Source organism: Stegodyphus dumicola, chromosome 3 (assembly GCF_044657685.1).
Source record: "Stegodyphus dumicola isolate Sdum_Otavi_A_Nest chromosome 3, ASM4465768v1".
Lineage (NCBI taxonomy): Eukaryota > Metazoa > Arthropoda > Arachnida > Araneae > Eresidae > Stegodyphus > Stegodyphus dumicola.
In genome coordinates this window covers 273,881,643-273,904,457 of record NC_140770.1, presented here as the reverse complement: position 1 = coordinate 273,904,457, position 22,815 = coordinate 273,881,643, and the positions used below count along the sequence as shown (strand labels likewise).

The following is a 22,815-nucleotide window of genomic DNA, read 5'->3' as shown; positions in this document are numbered from 1 at the left end:
TTCCAAATTTTACCCAAACTCTAATCAACTCTTTATATAAATGCAAAGAGTTTAAAGAAAGACGGAAAGCAGAATTCTTTGGAAGTTTGATGCAGCCGGTGATAGTGTTCCTACTCTTGCCAGTTACTGAGAAAGTCCCATTAGGGCCTGGCCTGTGATGCAACGTAAAGAATATTCTCCATAAGAGATAAGTACCAGACGGGAGGGACCAGATTGAAGCGCTTTGCTTCTATATTGAAGACCAGGGATATCTGGAGACTGGTCGGTGTCAATGCTTCTAGTCTCTCAAAATTCACGCATTTGCAAAGATACAATATCAAACTGAATAGTAAAAGCACTACGGAATCCTGCTTTCTTATTGGTCATCCTGATTATTCAGTGTAATGCGCAGCAAATGAGCGGCGTAGGCAAATGAGGGCCTAAAAAAAAATCTGTCTTCCTCGAGAACGTCGTACACCAGGATTTCTGCGAAATATCTTGGATTATTTCTTAACGTTCGCTCATAAATTCTTCCATTAATTCGTGCAGTGAAATCTTTGATTGATTCTATTTTTTGATCCGAGTGCAGGCTTCTGTTCCTTACATAATAGGGGGCATCTGTGATAATTCTAAGAGCCTTATTTTGCAATACCTTAAGTTTTTTGTAGTCTTTCTCGCTGGCAGTAGTTCAGGCGAGACATGCATACGTAATAATAGGCCTAATAGATGTGATGTTTGGTGAGGAAGTGGCTAGCGCATCGCGCAGCTGCACCACAGATCCGAGGTTCGATCCCCGGGCTGGGGACGGTTGATTTTAATTTTTCATCCCTTAAGTGGGTCGATAAAATGAGTATCAAATTCGCTTGGGGACTAAAAACTAGGGCTCCTGCTACAAGCTGACCACTTGTCCAGGGCATATGCTGATGCACTCCGGGGTCCAAAAATCAAGAAAGCAGAAAAAGGGCAATGCAGACCGTGGCCCACTAGGGCTGCTGCGCCACTGAGTTTAGTTTAGTAGATGTGATGTAGATTCTTCTCTTCAAAGTGATAGAAAGCTGATCATTTTTAAGTAGCGGCAAAAGTTTGAACTTTATTCCGTATGCTTGTCCACACATTTTGGCAATGTGAGTAGAGCAGATGAATGACCTGTTAAAGGTAACCCTCAGATAACTCGCGCTGTCCACTCTGAAAACCAGAGTACCGAACACCCTTACATCTTTCGCAATAGCTGCCGTTTTGCGGTATTTCCTAACTAGTTATTGAAGACTCTAATTCTATACTGACAACGCACTATCGAATTTTTGAACCGAAAGCTTTGCCTCCCTTAATTAGTTGGGTAAAAGCAGAAATGGTTTTAAAAGGAAAATCGTTCGTTCTGAAATGATAGATATATGAAAAAATATGCCTGGTTATTCATAATCATATTGAATTCCATTTCTTATTGGATATACATTATCACCACATTGTTATATTATCTTTTCTTGAGCGTAATAATTCACCTCCTTTTCTGATTGCAAGTTCCTCCAAGTTACTTTGTACAAATAAGTTTGAAAACAGTAAAATGTAAAAAAGTAAAACAGCAAAGAATATTTACACAAATTTTCACCAAGATGCCATTGAAATACATTAAATTGTTGAAATTCAAATCAATTTCAGATTAAGCAATTAAATGCGCAACTGATGCTTTTTGACTTACTGAAAAAATGTACTTACCGGATCTTTACTTTTCCTTATATAACGGCATAGGAAGAATATCGCAAATAATAGAAGTAGGAGAAAGAAAATGGAACCTAAGATTATACCAGAAACTAATGCCATATTTACATCATTTTTGACGGGCAATTTTATATATCTAGTTTTATTGTAGAAATCCGAAAGCATGGCATCCAAGCCTTTGTAAAAATTGCCGTTTGTAAAGTGAAACTTGTTTTCCAAGAAAACACTGTGAGCCTCTTCATTCGACACATAATTTGCTGTTGCTTTTCCGACATCTGTGTACGACTGAAAAGTAAAGAAAAATATGTTGATGTTTTGCTTTAAGTGTGGTAACGATTGAATGGTTTTAAAAATATTAATCAATCAATCAAACAACATTTAAATTAAGGATAACTAGATTAGAAAACGTTTCTCTTATTTAAATTTTCTGCGAGCGTTTTTCTCATTACAAATAATTTTCTTTGTAAAACTACTTAGAATTTACTGTAAAGACTTTTCTCTATATTAACCCCAAATTCGAGTAATATATTGTACACTGCGGAAAAAAAGTGGGGGAGGGGAACAGGTCTATATCTCCCGTTCTACAGTGCCGATTGACAAAATTCAAATTGCGTTTTTCATGCTCGAAAGCGTGACTTACGATACATATTAGATTTATATATAACGTTGTTCTAATATAGGTATTTTGGCAGAAAATCGGACCTTTTTCTGAAATGGCATAGCACATTTTTTCCATATTTCGATTCTACGACTCAAATTATGCCTAAATATTAAATTTTGTAAAATCTGTTGCGAAATTTACGTGGAAATTCAAAAATTTAACTTGTCCCAATTTTTTTTTAGTTTGCGCCAAGAATATTTCACGTGGCAAACTTCTTAATTTATAGCGACCTATTTTCCGTTCCTTTCTTTTCATTGTAGACTAGCGGAAATAAGTCATCGTTCATTCTTTCAAATAATTTTAACAAAGTGTGTAAACCACATTTCTGTTATTATCCCTTAAAACAAATATGCCAAATTTCAAAACGCACCAATATGTAAATTCACGTATATCCTAGGAAATTCTGAATAAAAAACTCTAATTTGTTGCAGGTGTGCTTAGAAATACATCTACTTTAAGATGATGGTCAAAATTCCATAGATTGTAATTCAAAATTTTTTTCTAAAAATGTATAAAAAGTATTTAAAAATATAAATTTTAAAAATAAATCATAAAAAATGAGCGAATTTTATTTGGAATGAACCTAAATTTCGAAATGTGAAAGAAGGAATAAAATAAGTTAAATAAAAAAGAAATATTAACAAATATATACCAAATTCAATTGCCATTGAGGAGCTAAAATTTTGAGACCTAATTTTTAAAGAATGACTCGTGCGATTTTTACGAAACTTGGCAGTTTGGCATAATTTGAGTTGTAGAATCAAAATATGGAAAAAAAAAATGGCATGTCATTTAAAAAAAAAGTCCGATTTTCTGTCAAAATACCTACGTTAAAACAATGGCAATATATAAATCTAATACATATAATAAATCGCGCTTTCGAGACATGTAAAACGCAAGTTGAATTTCGTCAATCGGCCCAGTAGAATGGGAGATATAGAACCCCCCTTTTTTTCACAATGTACATATTACTCGGGAACACAATGTGAGTGTTTATTAAATCTTTGTCTGATATTCGTTGCCTTGGGAGGAGGGGCAGAGGAAGTTAAATTAAAAACTGACCGAACCAGCTTTTATACATTTTGGGCCCACTCGCTTAACAGTATGAAAGAGAAAGATAGATATCGATGGTTGAACTCGATCTCTACCGCTAAGTTGTTATCGGAGTTGAAAATTTTTTATGCAAGGGAGAATCCTAAACTATCTGTCCAGGACGACGTTTGGTAATGTTTCTGTTGGAGTAGTGATACTAAGTTATTTTGCCGAGACTCGATTATCTGCGCCCTGTGGAGTGTTACTACACATATCTGTAACAATGTGAGATGACACCTGCTTCCCCATTTGGTAATATGCTGATGTCTCGCATACTTATTCTTGTTTCTTCCTATCCTTGCTTAATTGATGAACCTAAGAACGCATCCAAAATATGGTATAGTCAGACTGTGAAGGCATAAGGTAACTTAATTATCACATGATACAAGTTTTAATCGTCGTAAGTAGAGTTCACACTAAAAATTCTTCGGGGGTAAAGGTCTAAACCTGTGGTACGCAACCTGACGTACGCGTATCCTCAAAAAGGAAGTAGCCCAAAAGCGGGGTACACCAAAGGGTCCAAAAGGACATATCTTTTAGGGAACGTCTTTTAAGGTACAGGGTACGCGATGGCTTAATCAGGCATACGCTAGAAAGTGACAGTTAAGTTTAAAAATATTTTTACACCTTATTTTATCCTTCACTACAGGTAATGCTGTCCTCGCGCCAGATGTTTTTTATTAGACAGTTCCTTGATAGATTTATCTGATTACGGCAAAGCTCGAGGGCTATCTGCCTAAGTGAAGAAATGCCTTCGTGGAGGACTTTCTAAAGGAATTACGTTATACATGGAAAAGCTAAATACGTTATACATGGCACAAACCACGAAAACGTCCATGCAGCCAGCCCGTTCGCGGGATTCGAACCTCGGACCGAAATACCACTGCTCAGCGACTTTATCACTCGGTCACTGATGGACCCGAACAGTTCCTAGAATTCCTGTCTAGGGGTAAGTTCTACTTTCTCCGCTGGCGCGCTGTGTCGGTTAAATGTTTATCCAACTGGAGACTAGAGAAAGCCGCCACAAATTTTCTGAACTGCGTTGTAAGAAAATTTCAGCGTTTTTCTAACCGCTTTGAAGCAAAAACGCGTTGTAGGAGGCCTAGCTGTACACATAAGCAACGTTCGATTCTGCGTGAAAATAAGAACTACCAGCAGTGAAATTGAGTAACTGCAGTCCTTCTTCGCCTGCATGAAAATTAAATCAAAAATAACAAAAAACAGTGTTAATATTCCTGTGTATAATAATGAAAATAGGAAATCAAAATGTTAACAACAACCACGGTTGTCCCTTTAAACGAGCGTTGATTGATATATTGTCCAATATAAGTTATTGTAACTCAAGTATCATAATAAATTACTAATAGTAATTCAAGAAATAATGCGAATTTTAGCGTTCAGAAACATTTATATATTCATAAAATGTAAAATTCCGAAAATCGATTTTTTGAATCCCCTTTTAAGAACAGCATCCAGGAAATACATACATAAGAACGGTACTGATGTGCTTCATGACTAGAAAAGACCAAAATTCGCTTAAAGAAGAACAGTCGAGGGAAAGAGACTCAGAGCTGAATGGCATGTCTAGAAACAACCTATCATCTATCATCTAGAGTTTAATTAATGCCACTAGGAAAGTGGCATTAATTAAACTCTAGATGATAAAATACAAGAATGAATGAATGATACCAAAAATACGTTCTGGAAGGTAGAGTTAGTTCCGCTCAATACTTTAATGGCCCAGTTATTGCATGAGTAATAATAATTTTTTATTTCAAGTATTTTATATTTTTGCATGTGTTTGATTAATGCATAAAATTAACTTTTAACGTTTTGTTAATATTTATATTTTTTATGCTGAATGGCAACAAGTAATTATTCATAATTATATTTATATTTCTTTTATGCTGAATGGTAACAAGTAATTATTCATATTGTTGCGTTTTTCTTTTCTGACATCAGTTGTTGCGCAGTATTGTCAGGTAGCTCCAAAACACGTTTTTACAGTCGTCGATGAACTACTATAAACACGCTGACACGATCAGCGACACAGCCTCCAGGTTATCAGACTATCACGGTGGGGACAGCTTCACGGCAAAGCACCAGAGTACAGCTCCCGACTCTGCTTGGTCGTTCTCGGAACTCTACGTACTCTCGAGACTCTCCACGCTACAACTCGCCACGCACTCGACGACACACAGAGCAAAGCTCCTGACTCTTCGGTTCAGTCGTTCCCGGAGCTTAACACACTCTCTCGACGATGCACTAACCGCGATATACTAAGAGACTCTTCGATGCACTCGACGACCCACTCGGCACACGCTGGCCGGCTGTCAACTCGATCGTCTCCGCACGAACACACTCTCAATGACTGACTACCAGCTCGGTAGACGAGGCACACAGTCTATCAGCTCGTTAGGCGAGACACTTTCGATACTAACTATCTCGCACTCCAGACGAGGCACTCTCACTCGCCCTCTCGACGAGGCACTCACTAACTGTCTGCGGACCAGCAGGGTTTATATAGCTTTCGGCTTGGCACACACTCTATCAGCTCGCTAAGCGAGACACTTTCGATACTAACTATATCGCACTCCAGACGAGGCACTTTCACTCGCCCTCTCGACGAGGCACTCACTAACTGTATGTGGACCAGCAGGGTTTATATAGTTTTCGGCTTGCGTTCGAGAACATTCTGGGCTAAACTGGTAAGAATTCGTTCCAGAAGATTCTCCATCCGTCCATGGCATATCGCCAATTTTGTCGCCAAACGGGCGATTTCTCACCAAATGTGGCAACCCTGCCTTCCTTGCTATTTTATGGCAACCCTAAAACTGCTTTGCGGAGAAGCCATCTTACAGCGCTTGGACATTTCGTAACAATATTTATATTCATATTTCTTTTGCGCTGAATGGCAACGAGTAGTGATTCATGATTACTTTGTTTTTCGAATGTTGTTATTCTAGTCAGAGCTCATTTTAATAGCTGAAAAATAAAAGCAATAAACTTAGTTATTTGTTCATAATTTTTGCTGTTCCTAATCATAATTTAGTTTGAACATCAATAGCTAAGGCTACAATACTACATACCTAAATGATTTTAGCCTTTAGTGAATAATTACCAATATTAAGTGAATTAAGACAGATTATTGATAATTCAAAAGTCATACAAAAGTATTATCGTTTACTTTAATATCATACCAATCTGTCTATTACAGCAATCACAATGAGAATATCATTGTCACATTTTCCAAGCTTCCACTTAGACCGCAACTGCTCCGCAAACGTACGAATTATCTTTCCCGGATGTTCGCTGTAAAAATACGTATAATTAATTACGTTATTTTTATAGCTCAATATAATTAATAAATTAAATAAGGAAATTAAATCTAAAAAAATCATAATAAGATAATACAATACATTGTAAATTAATTCCGATTTTAAATAACGCCCAAAGCGGCTTTTTTTAACGTTTTGTGTCACCTTTATTTATTAAATATTATGTTCTTCGCACTCAAACCATAAAATTCAATTCGACAGTAATATCACAAAATATTTAAAAACGGCATGTCATTAGAATTTCCGATACACAGTCTCGCGCGCTGGAGATAAAAATGTTTTTTTCCGTACAGTGTTGCCATTGCTCGCTTGGCCTTCAAATATTTATGCAGCTTTTTTTTTTCTCGTATAGAGTTTTGAAATTTATTTAATTATTTTCAAAATTTTGCTGTACATTGCGCAAACTTACGCCAGGTTGAATTTTTCGTTTTCTTCTTGTTTTTTAAAACTCCTTTCTAATATTGTCATCAATATCTATCTATCTCTCTCTATATATATATGATAGTTGTTTTACATTTATTAATGCTTTTTAAATTTTTATGTTCCTAATTTTAACATTTTCGGACTTTTCTGCTTAAAGATTATTAATGCAGCCTTGTTTCCAACATTTTTGGTTCTTTGTAAGGTATTTCTCCCACCTTCTGGGCGCGCCTTCGTGGTGTGGTGGTCTGCACACTGGGCCGGTATTCCAGAGGTCCGCGATTCGATTCCCGGCGAAGGCGTTGTTAATTTTTCATCTTTCCTGCTTCCAGTAATAACCTAATGTCTCTACACCTTAAGTAATCAGCAGTGTTAGTTTTCTGTATAAATAACTTGTATTATAAATTCAGAGCAAAATACAACTTGATTTTGTTTTTGCTTCTGAGATCAACTTATCTAATGCCCTCTGAAGATTAGTGGACACACCAGTGGTCAAATGGTTCAAGATCACTAAACACTGATAATTACAGTTTGATCCGCCTTCGAACCTAGGATAACAAGATGTTTGCATTATATTTGGACGATTCAAAGAACCGATTATTGAGAATTTAAAGAATCGACCACTTTATTGAGCGAATGAATAGTGATTCTACAAAATGGAGTGGCAGCGCTTTTACAGTTCACGGAAAGCTCTTTCGAAGCGTGTCAGTAATAAAGATGTGTTTTTCGTTTTATGAACTGATTGAAACCAAACTTAAATGAGCAAGCGAACGGCTGATTCACGAAAAAAGAGCTCCGCTCTTTTATAGTTCATCACCGACAGCTTTTGTAGGAAGGGTTTTGAAATTATTGTACTTTATTCTTGTTCTTATTTTTAACATTCAACATTTGATAAATAATCTTATGCTTACCTTTCTTGATGATTTTACAAGACGCTTCGAATTCTTTTCCATTTTGTGTTTTACACAGAACTTTATTTTACAACTATTTACAACAAAAATGTTTACATTAGAACGTACGCTTATTTTTTCTTTTGTTGCCACAATATATATTTATACCGAGCATAAAAATAAAAAGGCCACGCCCTCTCGTGGCCATTAGCATAAACTGTAACAAAGGGTGTGCCAGGAAATTTCGATTCCCATCTTAGAAGAGAAGAGAATGATTATTCTCCCGTATTAAAAGTGACTTTCATTTTTATCACTTGCTTTTTTTTTTTTTTTTTTTTTTTTTAAATTGTAGAACTTTATGGTTAGTTCTGAGTAGAAACGAAGTTTTAGGGGATCTCGAAACAACAGATCAAAGAGATTAGTTCAAGATGTTAGCGTTTGATTGAACTGATTCTTCTGATACCTCTGCTTCTCAGATTCTTTTTGTTCTTGGTTCGCTAAACGACCCCGATCTCGCTGCTTGTTCGATTCTTTCCGCTCTTCGCTCCATCTTCGCTAATCGCTCTTGATTCATTCCTCGTTCCCGAACTGTTTTCTTGTTGTTAACGAGCGGTAAGTTATAAAAACGAACCAATTTATTTCGGTGAGTAAACGGTTCTGGTCCGATTCCATAAAAAGAAAGATTGTGTCCAATCATAGGTTGCATTGGCATTTTCGTTGTTTCCCCATGTGGATCGCAAATAGGAATCATTTTGCATTAGAAGATCTTCATCCATGTAGTCATGCATTTCCCTCAGGCAGATAATCCTAGTGCGCTTTGCTGTTATCGAATAATGCAATCTATCCGCGCCTTAGGCAACTGGCTAGCTACCAATGTTGCCTAAGCTTATAAGGTATTTCTCCCACTTCCCTAGCGTGCCTTCGTGGTGTAACGGTAGCACGCTGGGCCGGTATTCCAGAGGTCCGTGGTTCGATTCCCACGAAGGCGGTTGCATATTTTTCATCTTTTCTGTTTCCAATTAACCTAATGACTCTACAAGCTGTCTTAATGGATATATGTGAAACTGAACGTAAATAATTTGTGTATTAATAGAGAGATATTGTAGCATATCAACGATTAGACGCACGTTACTACATTCGCCATTATTCTTTAAGACTAATCTGATAACATCCTTTTTGTTCATCTACTTGATTCATATTACTTCAGTAAGCGTAAATTTATTCAGTTGATAAATGTGTGATTTAAATCTTATGAGGACTCCTTTAAAATGGCATAATCAAAACGGCTTAGAAAATGATTTCCTGCACGCTGTATAGAAGAATTGATTAAATGGAACCATATCGTAAATAATCTAGGAATGACAACACTGACTTACTTATAGGGCTGAAACAGGTGTTTCAACAAGGCGATTCCTACCACGATGCCCCCATCATTAGCATCACATACATCGCAAATGCACGCTGTATCCTTATACAGTGTTTGGACTGCCACTTCTAATTTATCAACTGAAAGAAAATGAGGTTACACATAAATATTTTTGAATAGTTCGATTTAGAAAGTAAAGAAAAAAAAATATATCTAAAAGGTTTCAGATTTTAAATTACGACTAAAAGGATGTTTTTCTTTTTTTTAACATTTTGTTAGTTCAAAGGAGCTTTGTTCCTGAAGGACTATTGTTTTCGTTTTGCGATTTTACGTTGAAAACTTTAAAAGGCTGTATCACTTTTCAAATCGTTGCCACCAATTACTATCGCCCTGTATTATATTTGAAAAAATTAAATAATGAATAATCTGCATAAATGCATGAATGTTTATCGCATTGTTATAAAACAGCGATGACTAGAGCCATCCAATTTTGAATGACGTGATCCTACTGCGAACACGGGCATCTGAAAGTCCAAATTGGAAATTTGGAATTTGTTTTATTATCGATTTCATATTTTGTAAAACTTTAACGAATTTTTGACTAACGAACTCAACAAACTCAAGGATTTCAAAGCGAGAAATGGTAACGGTGTGCACACACACACACACACACACACACACACACAAAAAAAAAAAAAAAAAAAAAAAAAAAAAAAAAAAAAATTATCTGCAGCGCGTGAGACTGTGTACCGGAAATTCTAAAGAATATGCTCAAATTAAAATTATTTTGCGATACTGCTCTTGAACTGAATTTTATGGGTTAGGTGCGAAGAATATGATATTCAATAAATAAAAATAACACACAAAATGTTAAAAAAACGCCCCTTTGGATGTAATTTAAAAATATGAAACCTTTCAGATTTTCATTTGTGTTACCTTTATTAAATATCATGTTCTTCGCACTTGAGCCATAAAATTCAGTTCAACAGCAATATCGCAAAATAATTTTAAATTGAGCCTATCTTCATAATTTGAGATACACAGTCTCACGCGCTGGAGATAAAATGTTTTTTCTGTACAAAGCTGCCAAATTCTTGAGTTTGTTAATCAAAAATTCTTTAAAGTTTTACAAAATATGAAATCGATAATAAAACTAATTTCAAATTTGGGCTTCTAGATGCTCATATTCGCAGTAGGATTACGTCATACAAAATTAGATGGCTCTAGGCACCGTTGTTATATCACAATGCGTGAAATATACATACATTTATTGCAGATTCTTCATTATTCAATTTCTTCAGATATAATACAAGACGATAATATTGGGTGTCAACGGTTTGAAAAGTGAAATGAGCCAGATGTGGTGCTTTTTAGTTTTCGGAATAAATAATAATTCTTGTCGGAGCGCACCGAAGCCCTATATAAGAAGTCTCCGGCACGTCTTTAATATAACTGGACAACAAATTCAGCATATAAATAATAAAATTATATTAAAATCGATTGTTACTTCTGAATGCATGCTTTCCTCTTCTTGGGAAACAATCCCTCGGATGGAGGTCGATACTTTTAAGCAAAGAAATGCCCCCATCCAGATGTCAAAAACTTCCAGAAATATCCAGAAATTACCATGAATTTATGACAGCGGGTAAATTTTTCGTTCCAACACTAGTGTCATCCCGCGGAAAAGAGCGCATGCAGACATTTTGGGATGACGTAGCTAAAGACGGTGGATGAAAATTGTTACTTGTTACCTTTTTATAATTTTTTTCAGCTGATCTTTGGATTTCGTGAAAATTTGTTCCCCTGTCATATTCTGCTTGACAGCTAGAATTATACTGAGAGGAGATCGTGGTCAGAAAATGTTGAACTCCTTTCTTTTTGTTTTTATACCTACAGGTCATCCACTAAAATTTTCTCCTTACTGTTTATATATAACATTCTCTCTATTTTCATTAGTGATGCTTTAACCATTTCAACGCTTTTCATTGGTTTCCTGGAAAAAGTATGGTCTATAAGGCTCCAACCTTAAAGTTACAGCTATGTGTGTGCAACCTTGAGAAATGGAAGCGAATAATCGATTTAGCTCAGGAAACAGAAAAGTAAACTCAAGAAGGATTAATTACCCTTTATTGCTGAAAATAAAGATTAACAGATGGCCCTTTCTCAGGACGTACAGAAAAGCCTGCACTTGGGCTTGAACTCAAGAGTACTAAGAAAATCAAACTTAACTAATGCTTAGTTAAAAAGGTATAGCCGAAGCTATCAAAATTCTACAGCAGTGGGCCTCTAAATTTTAACTAAACGGCGAAGCTGTCAAGGGCCTGAAATACGGCCGCACGTAGTAATAGCTTACAGAGGGTCTAGCCAAAAGATGAACGCGCAGAATCTCTGACCCTCTAAGGCCTATATCACACATGCATTTGTTTCATACATTTGCATTTGTTTCTGGCCGGTTTACTATTGAGAGAAAGACGCGCGGTTTTTTTCTTCCTTTCGAAATAAATTGCAAGTTGTTTGTTTTCAACCAATCAGCTATCAGTTTCGAATGCTATTAGCTTATTTGTACTGGAGTACCAATTTCCCCTTTACATGTTAACCCCAAAGTGATCTCTGGTGAGAAAGCAGAAAAATTGTTCCAAACAGTTGTTCTTCCGGAACAAACGTATGTGTGATAGCACCCTAACGAAGTCAGTATGGAACTTCGATTTAAGTACTGCTCTTCCTTCATTTGCATTTAACCCTTTGCGGCACAGTGTGCCCGGTTTGGACACACCTAAAAATTCCTTTCTGTACGCACAGAAAAATTGAACGAAAAAGGATTTATAGGTAACTCTGAACCTTCTTTATTTATAGTAGATGGCAGCTCAACACAAACCAGTCCATATATTATTTTAGCCATGCTTAGTTTTTAAGACCCTCATTTTTCAAAGAAATCTTCCAGATTTTTTTAGAGTATAAAAGGAATTGTTTGAAAAGAAATTTCTATCTTATTTTTTTGGCTGTATGCTAATTTCCTTATTCTATTTGGCTGTATGCTAATTCCTTATTCTATATCTAGGACAACCGAGAGTCTGTATTCTTTGTTTCTCCGCATCTCATCGGTCAGTTCATTGAAAACAATGCTCGATTCAGCACTCTTTTCGAAGCTCTATTCAATCAGTGTGCCCACTTTGGGCACACCCACAGAATTAAAACGATAAGTGCTATCTTCACAAAATTTTACTTGTGTACTCCTCTAGGTCTAATTAGAGTGCCTACCTTTTTTTTTTTTTTTTTTTTTTCTTTTTTTTTTTTTTTCTCTAATCAAAACTCCAATTAGAAGGGATAGGAAAGTAGCTTTAACTAAAGATAACTGTTAAAAACTTAAGATAAATCTTACAGATCTTTATTTCTACATCCCTTGCAGTAGTGTATTATATTCGGAGCTCAAAGTAAGCCGGAGGCCGGTTGAGCTATTTTTAGTTTTTGCGTGAAATTTTAATTCCTGCCGAAACCCCAAAAAAGTCAAGGTCCAGTACCTTATTTTAATATTTAATTATTTACCATTTATTTGATAACGTATTAAATTTTAATATTAATTGTTTAATTATTAATTATTTTACTAGCCATTTTATTTATTTATTTACGTTTGTTCTTTTCTGACAGTCTTCAATAGGGCTCCTGCACTTCTAATTTTAGAAATGAAGCCCTGACACGAACCAATGACGTTGATCCGCCTGGAATAACTGCCATGTTTGTATTGCACTCTTTCAACAGTTTCTTCGTATCATACGTTAGATGGAATCTGAACAATGCTTCAAACTAAAAGACTTTCTGGATTCTTGAAGGCAACTTTAACAGCATCGCACTTGCATCTTTCAAGTTTCTTCATAAAGAAAAGGTTGCGCGTTATACGCCGGAATGTACGGCAATTTAATCACTAATGCCATTAAATTTGTACGCCAATCATTTCCCATTGCGTTTTATATCTGCGATATGTATTTTTGAATCGAACTGCAAATATTCGGTATTTCAGTTGAGTACTTCTTTCGGGAACCGTAAAGAAGGTTGTCAAGAAAGATAAACAAAATAAAATTGATACAGTAAATAAATACTGAATAATAAAATTAAATAAAATGTAAAGAAATTAATTACATATATTAAAACAGAAAATTAAAATATCGTTTGTTTTATTTAGGGTTTCGATCAAAATTCTCAATTTATTTATAGAATAAAACTACCTCTGTCTAACTCCGTTGGGCAGCTCTTGAATTTAAGGCCTGGAGTTATACGTTTTTATTGTGGCAACAATTTCGATAGCTGGTGGCAAGGCATTGTGGGATGTTCGGCGTTGTGTATGGTACTAAACGCATATAACATTTATGTGTAGAGTTTACTTCTAAGTGATCAACAAGAGAGTAAAAAGATTGTTTTCCAAATGAGCATAAGTACACAGTGCGTCAGAAGCACGTCGAAATAATATGTAAGCGTGGTCTGACAATCAATATTCTATCAGACATTATATTCTATCATCTAAGACACATGTCAGTATTGCTTTCAGCCATTTGAATGTTGCTAATCCTTCGTACGACTTTAATCAGTCCAGAAATGAATTTAAAATTCCCAAAACGAAACATTTTCGCAGTTATTTTTCTGAGTGGCAACAGTCTCCCGCGCTGGAGATTTAAAAAAAAGTGCTTTAATTCGGACTGTTGCCACTGCTCGCTTTCAAATCTTAGAGTTTGTTGATAAAAAATTTGTTAAGTTTTACAAAATATGGAATAAAAATAGCATTGCCAAACATTAAATATATTATTATTACGGGTACTTAAGATTTCTAACGTAATTCTAACGTTGAAGAAAGCACGCGATTGTATGTGACGTCATTGTATGTAGAAAATGTTTCGTTAATGCTAGCATTTTAAATAAGTAGCTGCTGTTTGGCAACCTTCTTGTTTCAGATTAGGATTATTCACATGATATGTTATTGCCACGTTAATTCTTTTATTGATATTAAGAAAAAGTTGTTATGTTAAATTAAATTTAAATCATGACGTCATACGTATGCGTATTAACCTGAAGTGTAAAAAGTTTTTGTTTCTTGGATTGGCAACATAAAAATTATTTAGGAATTAGTTGTTGCTTGGAAAGAAGCCGAAAGGATGACCTGATTTCATTCATACTGAAATGCTTTTATGTACTTTCTTTTCAGGTGTACACAGAACTCATAAGTTCTGCTTTGGCCCATGGAGGTAAGAATAAAAGGAGGCGCCAAACCCGCAGTACAACTGAAGCAGTGCTTCCAAGGTTTGGTCTTCAGAGGGTGTGTTTTTCGTTTACATCCACAGCATCCTTGACAGCGCTTTGATAAAATTTCTGCACACGACAGTTCCACACTAATTGAAAAGCGGGGACACTTCCGTATAAAAGAAATATTCACTGTTGGATGGAGAATACAAATTTGTATAGTTTAGTGGAGGTTTATGCAAAAGTCACATCTTGGTTGTTTCTCGGTAATTTGCAACAGCGATTGTGATTATGAATTTGTTTTATAAGATTCCAAGCTACTGGACTGCAAATAAATAAATAAAATAAAATAAAATTTAGCAAAAAATGGTGCAGCGTCTTATTCGTCTAGGAAGCATAAAATGTAAACCCTACTGAAGACAAGATAGCGAATTCTCGCTATGTCTTGAAAACAGATAACTACCGGCGGAGGTTACAACTGTACTGAACAGAATATGCACAAGCTCGGTACTCACAAACTAACCACCACTTATGGCGAAGTAACTTAAACACAAAATAGTATGTACAATCAGAATGAATCAAATTTCAACTACACTATTGGATCCTACATCAATAAATATCAGAATTATCGGCTGCACATAGCAAAGCCGACTATAAAATATCAAATAATCTAAAAGTAAAATGGCTAGCACAAATATTCAACTACAGAGCTACTTGCAAACACGTGCCATTAACTCGTTGTTGTTGTTATTTATGCTCACTTGTCTCACGTAGTCAGCCCAAGCTCAGGAAATTCCTCGTGGCAAGGAGCGCAAGATTACGCCTGTCGTTGGCAACAGCCTTGAGCACCATTCACGTGACAGTGCGATTTAGCTCAGTTCCGCCCTCACTTTTGATGGACAGCAACCCGGGGGGGACGGGTCCAAGGTCTCCCCCTCTTCCCTTTCACCAAACCACACGAGAACCCTTTTGGCTCGCCGCATATTTAGAGTGCCGCCATGCCGCACCGACATTGTGCATTTACAAAACATCCATGCCTTCTCCGGGATTCGAACCCGACCCTTCGGCACGGCAGTCAGCGATGCTAACCACTATACCGGTTAGGCTGCGCATTAACTCCTTCTTGGCGTAAACCCGAACTCCTCGTATTTAACTCTTCTCCTACAAACTCTTCAATTCTACTACTTTATTACTATTTTCGAACTCACTGAAATTTTGCATATACATCATTTAAATCTGCACTCCAACAGGAAATTGAAGTCAGAAGGGAAAGGAAAGTTTCTTAAAATAAAAATAATTGATTAGCACGAAATAAGATCTTTACAATGTTATGCGTAAAGAATTAAAAATTAACTTTTAAGGTAACTTTAAAATGGCAAAATATCGGCAAAATACAACACACTTTCAAAATCAGTTTCCTTTCCACAGTTTTCCAGTGGTATAAGCGTAAAAATTCTTTCGCTAACCTTGATAGAGTGTTCGCTACTTTTATTTTATGTCTCGAAACATTAAAATGTTTTAAATAAAGTACATTTTTTCATCCACATAATACTGTCACATGCATTTCTTTAAATTTTAGGGAAGACGCTTAATAGTTGCCCATTTTGAACTCAACATTTTATTTTTATATAATTGAAAAATTATCACTTTGGTTTACATATCGTAACTGAAAAATGAAATTACCGCAAAATCCTGTCATCCTCGTCAAAATTAATAAATATATAGACAGGTATGCCAGCAAGTTAACTTTTCCTTCATTTGTAACCACACATTTGTGTAAAATTGTATACAGAAACATCTGCCAATTCGGCCGAAGTACCATATCAGTTCAAGTTGATGTGACCATGTTAACGTACCACATCATCAAAACAGCATGAATGCGTGTAATTTTCATTCAATTTATATTTATCCATATTACTTATGTAAAAAATTCTGATATATGCTAAATTACTGTAAATTACTTTACTCGAAAAATATAATGAATGCACAGTAATTAAAGATTTGCGCACGCCGAAAATGAAAAATATTTAATATACAAGAGCATTTACGCATACCCTTGTTACCTACCTTTTATAAATTTGCAAAAACTTTATAAATAATTTAACAAAATACGTAAATATTTATTAAATTATTTATAAAAGTTTTTGGAAATGAAAGATTCATTCATTCATAAACTCCTGTGAATGTTACTGTGAAAAAATCTATTTGTTAAACATATCTAAATTTATAATGATTATAAATATTATCTAAATATATAACAGCCTTAACATTTAATTGTAAGCATAAATTGAAATTCTGTTGACAAACATGTTTATAAAACTATTTCAGCAAGAAATATTCGTACTGGAAAGCAATCCGTTAAAAGGTGTTAGCAAAGTCTATGAGATGCGCAGTTAAGGAAAGAAGAATTTTTAGAACGTATATTCTTGAAATTAAAGGTAAAAAGAATTTGATAAGTATTGAAAGAATTATTTCCTTATATTTTATAATAACTCAATTACAAATTTTAAATAATATTTAAGAAAAAAAAACTTTCTTCATTTCCTTTCAGAAATATTCTAGAAATTTAAGTGCATGGAAATCAGCAGCAGTATTTAACGTATTTTACTATTAAAATAAAAGGTGCTGTAGTTTGAAATGAACCGAACAGAGCATTAGTTATAAAGTGACTATTATATTTGATTTAAAGGATGTCTCAAAAGTTCAAAAATCATCTCATATTTCAGAAAGTATTTCAGGAAGAAGCTCAGTAAGTAGTAAAAATATAATGCATAATTTTAATATTAATAATACAATAAACTTTAATCTAAATTTTCTTAACCTGTAACCGAATAAAATCGAAGTACTTTAAACTTTCTTTCTAATGTAGTTAACGTAAACTTCTGAAAATATATCATTCAAAATAAACTGTTCTGAGAAAAGTATAGTATTTAATTCTGTTGAGAATGAAGTGCTGTTTAAAAATGTATTCTTTTCACATACTTAGGACTCTGAAATATTGAAAAAAAAAAGAAAATGTGTACATCATACATATATTTACGACGTCATTACAAAATGTTTATCTCCGATCATGTCAAAATCTATCGATCATGATGACAGGTCACTGAATGTTTTGGTCTCCACGAGGGGTGCGCCACTGCTTCAAAACAGTGCATGGGAAAAATCAGTTAGGGTTTCTCCTCTTACTTCTACCTCCATGCTTTGGCCGCAGATAGCAACTTTGTGCACAGTACATTAAATTAATAGTTCACTTTTATTTTCAGTTTTTCAGCAGATAGAACTTATAAATATTGCCTTGGCCGTAGCCCATTCATTTTGCCCGCTAGTGTGATTGAAAAAAGATTGCATTTGAAGATGGAAGTAGTACAGCTAAAGAAAACCTCTCTTGAAATTAATTCCAAATGTCTTTTACTTTAGACATTTCAAGACCATTTTTTTCTTCCATGTCATCACTCATATATGATATTCAGTGTTAGATTTGATAATCCTAATCAAGTCGAGTTTTCTAATCAGAGAATAGCAAATAATACGACCTTGAAGTGCCTATTTTAATGTACCAGACTGTAGAGAGATCTCTGATCGCTGCATTGTGACTGCAGATCCTAGGATGAAGAATATGATGACATACCTCGAGACTGCTCGTGAATTTAGATTATTTTTCTCCCTAACGATGAAACTGCTGCCCTAGTTATGATATTCAGTTTCAGGTTTCCTAATCCTAATCATGTTGGGTTTTCTAATCACGGAGTAGCAAATAATACGACCTTGAAGTGCCTATTTTAAGGTACCAGACTATAGAGAGATCCCTGATCCCTGCATTGTGACTGCAGATCCTAGGATGAAGAATATGATGAAATACCTCGCGACTGCTCGTGAATTTAGATTATTTTCACCCATAACGATGAAATTGCTGCCTAGTTATGATATTCAGTTTCAGGTTTCCTAATCCTAATCAAGTTGGGTTTGCTAATCAGAGAGTAGCAAATAACTCCCTCATTAACAACAAAATAACTGCAATAATCAGTTCTGAATAATTATAACGAATGGATTTAAATCTTAAATGAAATAGAAGTAACTTACGCTCCTCCTTCTGCAGTACAGAGTCAGGATCACATATAGTTGAGGGTTTAATCCTATGGCATTCTGGAGGATTTTCTCTCGGATGAGGATAAACTTCCACATTCCAGCGATGAAACCCAGGCTCCTCCATGAAATCGTAGCCTTCAGAGTAATCTTCTTCATAATGATAGTCTGTAGGAATGTTAGGGGGAGGTATAAGATTCCTATCGGCATATCTTTGACAAGTTGTGAGATGAACGTGGAAGATAAACAAAGCAAGGAAGAGATAACAGATCATCTTCTGGCAGATAACTCTCTACATCATCCAAAAGACATCACGTATTTAATTTATTGTTTCCTGAAAATGTAAGGCAAAATCTATCATATTATTTTCGAAAACTCCACAAGGTGACAAATTATGATATTTTAGAAAGAAACAATTTTAACTTTTACAATAAAAACTGCTTTAGATATTTGTCGGATATAAGACATCTCCCGCCTCGAAACAAAAATCACTATAATTAGAAAGCCTCGAATACGTCCAACGTTGTAATTTCAATCAGAAGCAAGATTTATTATTTTTTTCCTTTGTCCATGTCCAATTTCAACCAAAAAAAATTCAGTTTTGAAAATTCTGGCGTTTGTTTAGCCGCCCAGACGGTATAGTGGTTAGGGAAGCCTGACTGCGATACCGATGGGCCTGGTTTCGAATCTCGGAGAAGACATGGTTTTAACTGTCCGTCCCTTCATAGGAGGCGACGATGTCTCACCTATTAGGTGCCTCCGTAATAAAGAGACCGCTACATCTGGCCTTGTATAGATTAATGGGCTGTGTTACATTGTAACTGTTCACAATCTGCCATTGAAAAAAAAAGAAAAAAAATCTGCCGTTTCTTTCCATATTTCCTTATGAATGTAAAGTTTTATAAATAGACTATCAAAATATTAAACATAAAACTAAACTTAGTGGCGCAACAGCCCTAGTGGGCCACGGACTGCAGTGCCCTATTTCTGCTTTCTTGACCTTTGGGCCCGGGAGTGCATCAGCATATGCCCTGGGCAAGTGGTCAGCTTGTCGCAGGACCCTCGGTGTTTAGTCCCCAATCGAACTTGGTACTCATTTTATTGACCCATTTAAGAGATGTAGGGCTGAGTCAACCTTCCCCAGCCCGGGGATCGAACTCCGAACCTGTGCTGCAGCTGCGCGATGCGCTAGCCACTTCGCCACCGGACGGTCTATTAAAAAAATATTACCTCTAAAAATTGCCATTTAAATAAGGTTAACAAAAAATAAGTGTATATAAATATGTGAAATAAAAAGAATTTAAATCAAAATTATAATTTAAATTAGCAATAACCCCTTAATTTTTCATTTTAATTTGGTACTTCCCCTCTCTGTTCTAAAAATAGCAATAACTTTACTGGACTGCGCCATTTCTAGATTAATTCTATCCCATGACATTTACCTAACCATGATAATGTAGCTAATTCGAAATTTAACTCAAAATTTCGAGAACTGGGGAGGGGAAACCGAGCTAACATTGGGCTATCACCTATATGGAGCTCAAGGGGGTCACATGGTGCCAATGACAAGCTCATTTGACTCCTTGCCACGATGAATGTTGTGGGCTTGTGCTGGTATTTGTCAGAATTACAACAACAAAGTTATTTGACTGTTACTGTTTAATTTACATTGCCAGGAGTAATGGTTCTTGTCTGTAGTCGTGCCTTTTATGTAAAAATGTCAAGATAAATATCAAATGTCAAGATAAATAATTAAATAAAAGTTTATTTAAAACTTTCACACTTTGTCATACTTTTCAGACATAGCGACAACTCTTTAACCTGTCTAGAAGTGTTTTTTGACTTCAATGCAGCTTCTTTATCAGTTGCATCCTTACAGTTGCTTACATCTAAATAAATGTATACAGTATAAAGTCCCAGATTCGAAAAGCCACCACCAACTTTTTTTTAAGGAATTTTTTTGAATGCTTTATGCATGTGCATTTGATTTTTTTTCGCATAATAAAACATGTGGAGATCATGTCCCGATTCTTAATTTCACTTCGGCACTAAATAAATTACCTCGTTACTGAAGGAACAATCATTTCAGCATAAAATTTGTGTGATCAATAATTTGGCTCCGTAGCTGCGTATCTGCTTGGCATACATCTCAAACTGAAACATTTTACATGGAAGCATCGTTGATTTTACACCAACTCATACTTAATATCCCTGAAGCCAACTGGCGAATCATTATTTAATATATTTTGTTTTCATCACCACGTGTTCATCAGCACATGACAACTTGAGTTCATGCAGCGATGCCTAAACAATTTTTTTAATGTTAGTAATTGAATAAGAGAGAGTATGGTAACCTTCTATGTAGACATTACGCTTGACAATGAATAAACATTTAAGTGTGGTAAGAAATGTTGATGAAAAATAATATAACACAAATTTCTTTCCATATGCTACAATGCGATTTTGTTAATGAGGCCGTAGCTCGTATGGCCGCACCGGGCAGCAGAATTTACGGAAGACACATTTTTTTTTAATTTAGAGAAGCGCCGAGCAATAAAATTAAGGGATGACAAAATTTTTAGAGTTTAGGGAAAGTACTGGAACTCAAAATTTAGGATTTGAAAGCGAGCAGTGGCAACAACTTTCGAAATAAAGCAGATTTTCATCTCCAGCTTGCGAGACTGTTGCCACTCGGAAAAATGAGGGAGAAAAAGATCGTTTTTCCGAGTTTTTAATGAATAGCTCCGGACTTTAATTACTCCTTTTTTTTCTTTTTTTTTCGAAAAAAAGTGGATGCTAATCTTTTCCAGGAACTAAAAAAGAATTGTAGAAAGTTTGGTGATGATAGCTATCGTAGTGACTGAGTTATTAGAGGACAACCAAACACATAGACTTTCTTCTTTACAGATAATGACTCTTCCTATATCCTATGGTACCGAACTGTATCAGCTGAAGACATTATCCAAACAGCTCTTCCCCTCTTCAAAACTATATCGCATATCTTAGAGCTTATTTAATGTAATACTTTAAAGAGCCTCATTATCTTTGTAACATAAACTAGATGAGAACTTTACAAAGACGTAAACGATTTATTGCAATATCTTGGAAATTGCAACAAAGACTGCAAAAGGTGTAAAACAAGGACTATACCACACTTTTCTCTAATTAATTTACATAATTATATAGCAGTTTAGCGGCGAGTCATGAGTGGTCCGCTATTAGGAAGATGCATACATACTTCTCCCATATTTTGAGAATCCAGGGATTCAGAAACATCCGTCGCTAAACGGTTTTTCCATCAATGCAGGTTCAACTGTACATTGAGCATTTAAAAAAATGGGACACTTCTATATCTTCCGTTCTGCTGGACCGATTATCGAAATTTAACTTGCGTTTTCCATGTCTCGAAAGCGCGACTTAGGATATGTATTAGATTTATATATAGCATTGTTCTACTATAGGTATTTTGACACAAAATGGGACGTTTTCTAAAATAGCATTCCAATTTTTTTTTTTTTCCCCATATTTCGATTTTACGACTCAAATTATGCCAAGTTTGTAAAAATCGCACGAGTAGTTTTTAAAAAATTGGCTCTCAAAATTTGAGCTCTTATTAATATTTCTTTTAAACTTATTTGATTCTCCCTTTCACATTCCGAAATTTAGGTTCATTCTAAATAAAATTCACACATTTTTTATGATTTACTTAAAAATTTGTATTTTGAAATAATTTTTATATATTTTTTGAAAAACATTTTGAATTATAACCTATAAAAATTTTACCATCATCGTAAAGTAGATGTATTTCTAAGCACGCCTACAAAAAATTAGAGTTTTTTTATTCAAGATTTCCTAAGATATATGAATTTACATTTTAGCGCGTTTTGAAGTTTGACATATACGTTATAAGCGATAATAACACCAAATGTGTTTTACAAACTTTGTTAAAATTACTTAAAAGAGTGCATGATGCAGCATTTTTTCCTACTCGTGCGCAGATAGAAAAGGGAAAGGAGAATAGATTTTAATTTTTATAAATTAAGA

At 35.1% G+C, this 22,815-nt stretch overlaps 2 protein-coding genes across 4 annotated transcripts in view; one reads left to right on the top strand and one right to left on the bottom strand.

Moving 5' to 3' along the window:
- The window catches only part of LOC118204007 (uncharacterized), a 95,013-nt gene extending 79,980 nt beyond the window's left edge, over nt 1–15,033 (top strand). Inside the window, exon 7 of the mRNA XM_085814166.1 lies at nt 14,654–15,033. The gene's annotated coding sequence lies outside the window, so the exon portion shown is untranslated. The remainder of the gene's footprint in view (nt 1–14,653) is intronic.
- LOC118192481 (uncharacterized) overlaps nt 1–22,815 on the bottom strand; it is a 101,151-nt gene that overhangs the window by 47,621 nt on the left and 30,715 nt on the right. For 2 of the 3 annotated variants that reach the window (XM_085814162.1, XM_085814161.1), the window contains exons 2-5: nt 18,769–19,105; nt 9,473–9,602; nt 6,649–6,760; nt 1,693–1,980 (exon numbers count right to left, since the gene is read on the bottom strand). In XM_085814162.1, coding sequence (XP_085670288.1) covers nt 1,693–1,980; nt 6,649–6,760; nt 9,473–9,602; nt 18,769–19,045 — 807 coding nt within the window. In that variant the 5' untranslated portion in view covers nt 19,046–19,105. Of the gene's footprint in view, nt 1–1,692; nt 1,981–6,648; nt 6,761–9,472; nt 9,603–18,768; nt 19,106–22,009; nt 22,127–22,815 lie in introns of those variants that run through there. The other variant, XM_085814163.1, reaches the window with a different exon arrangement.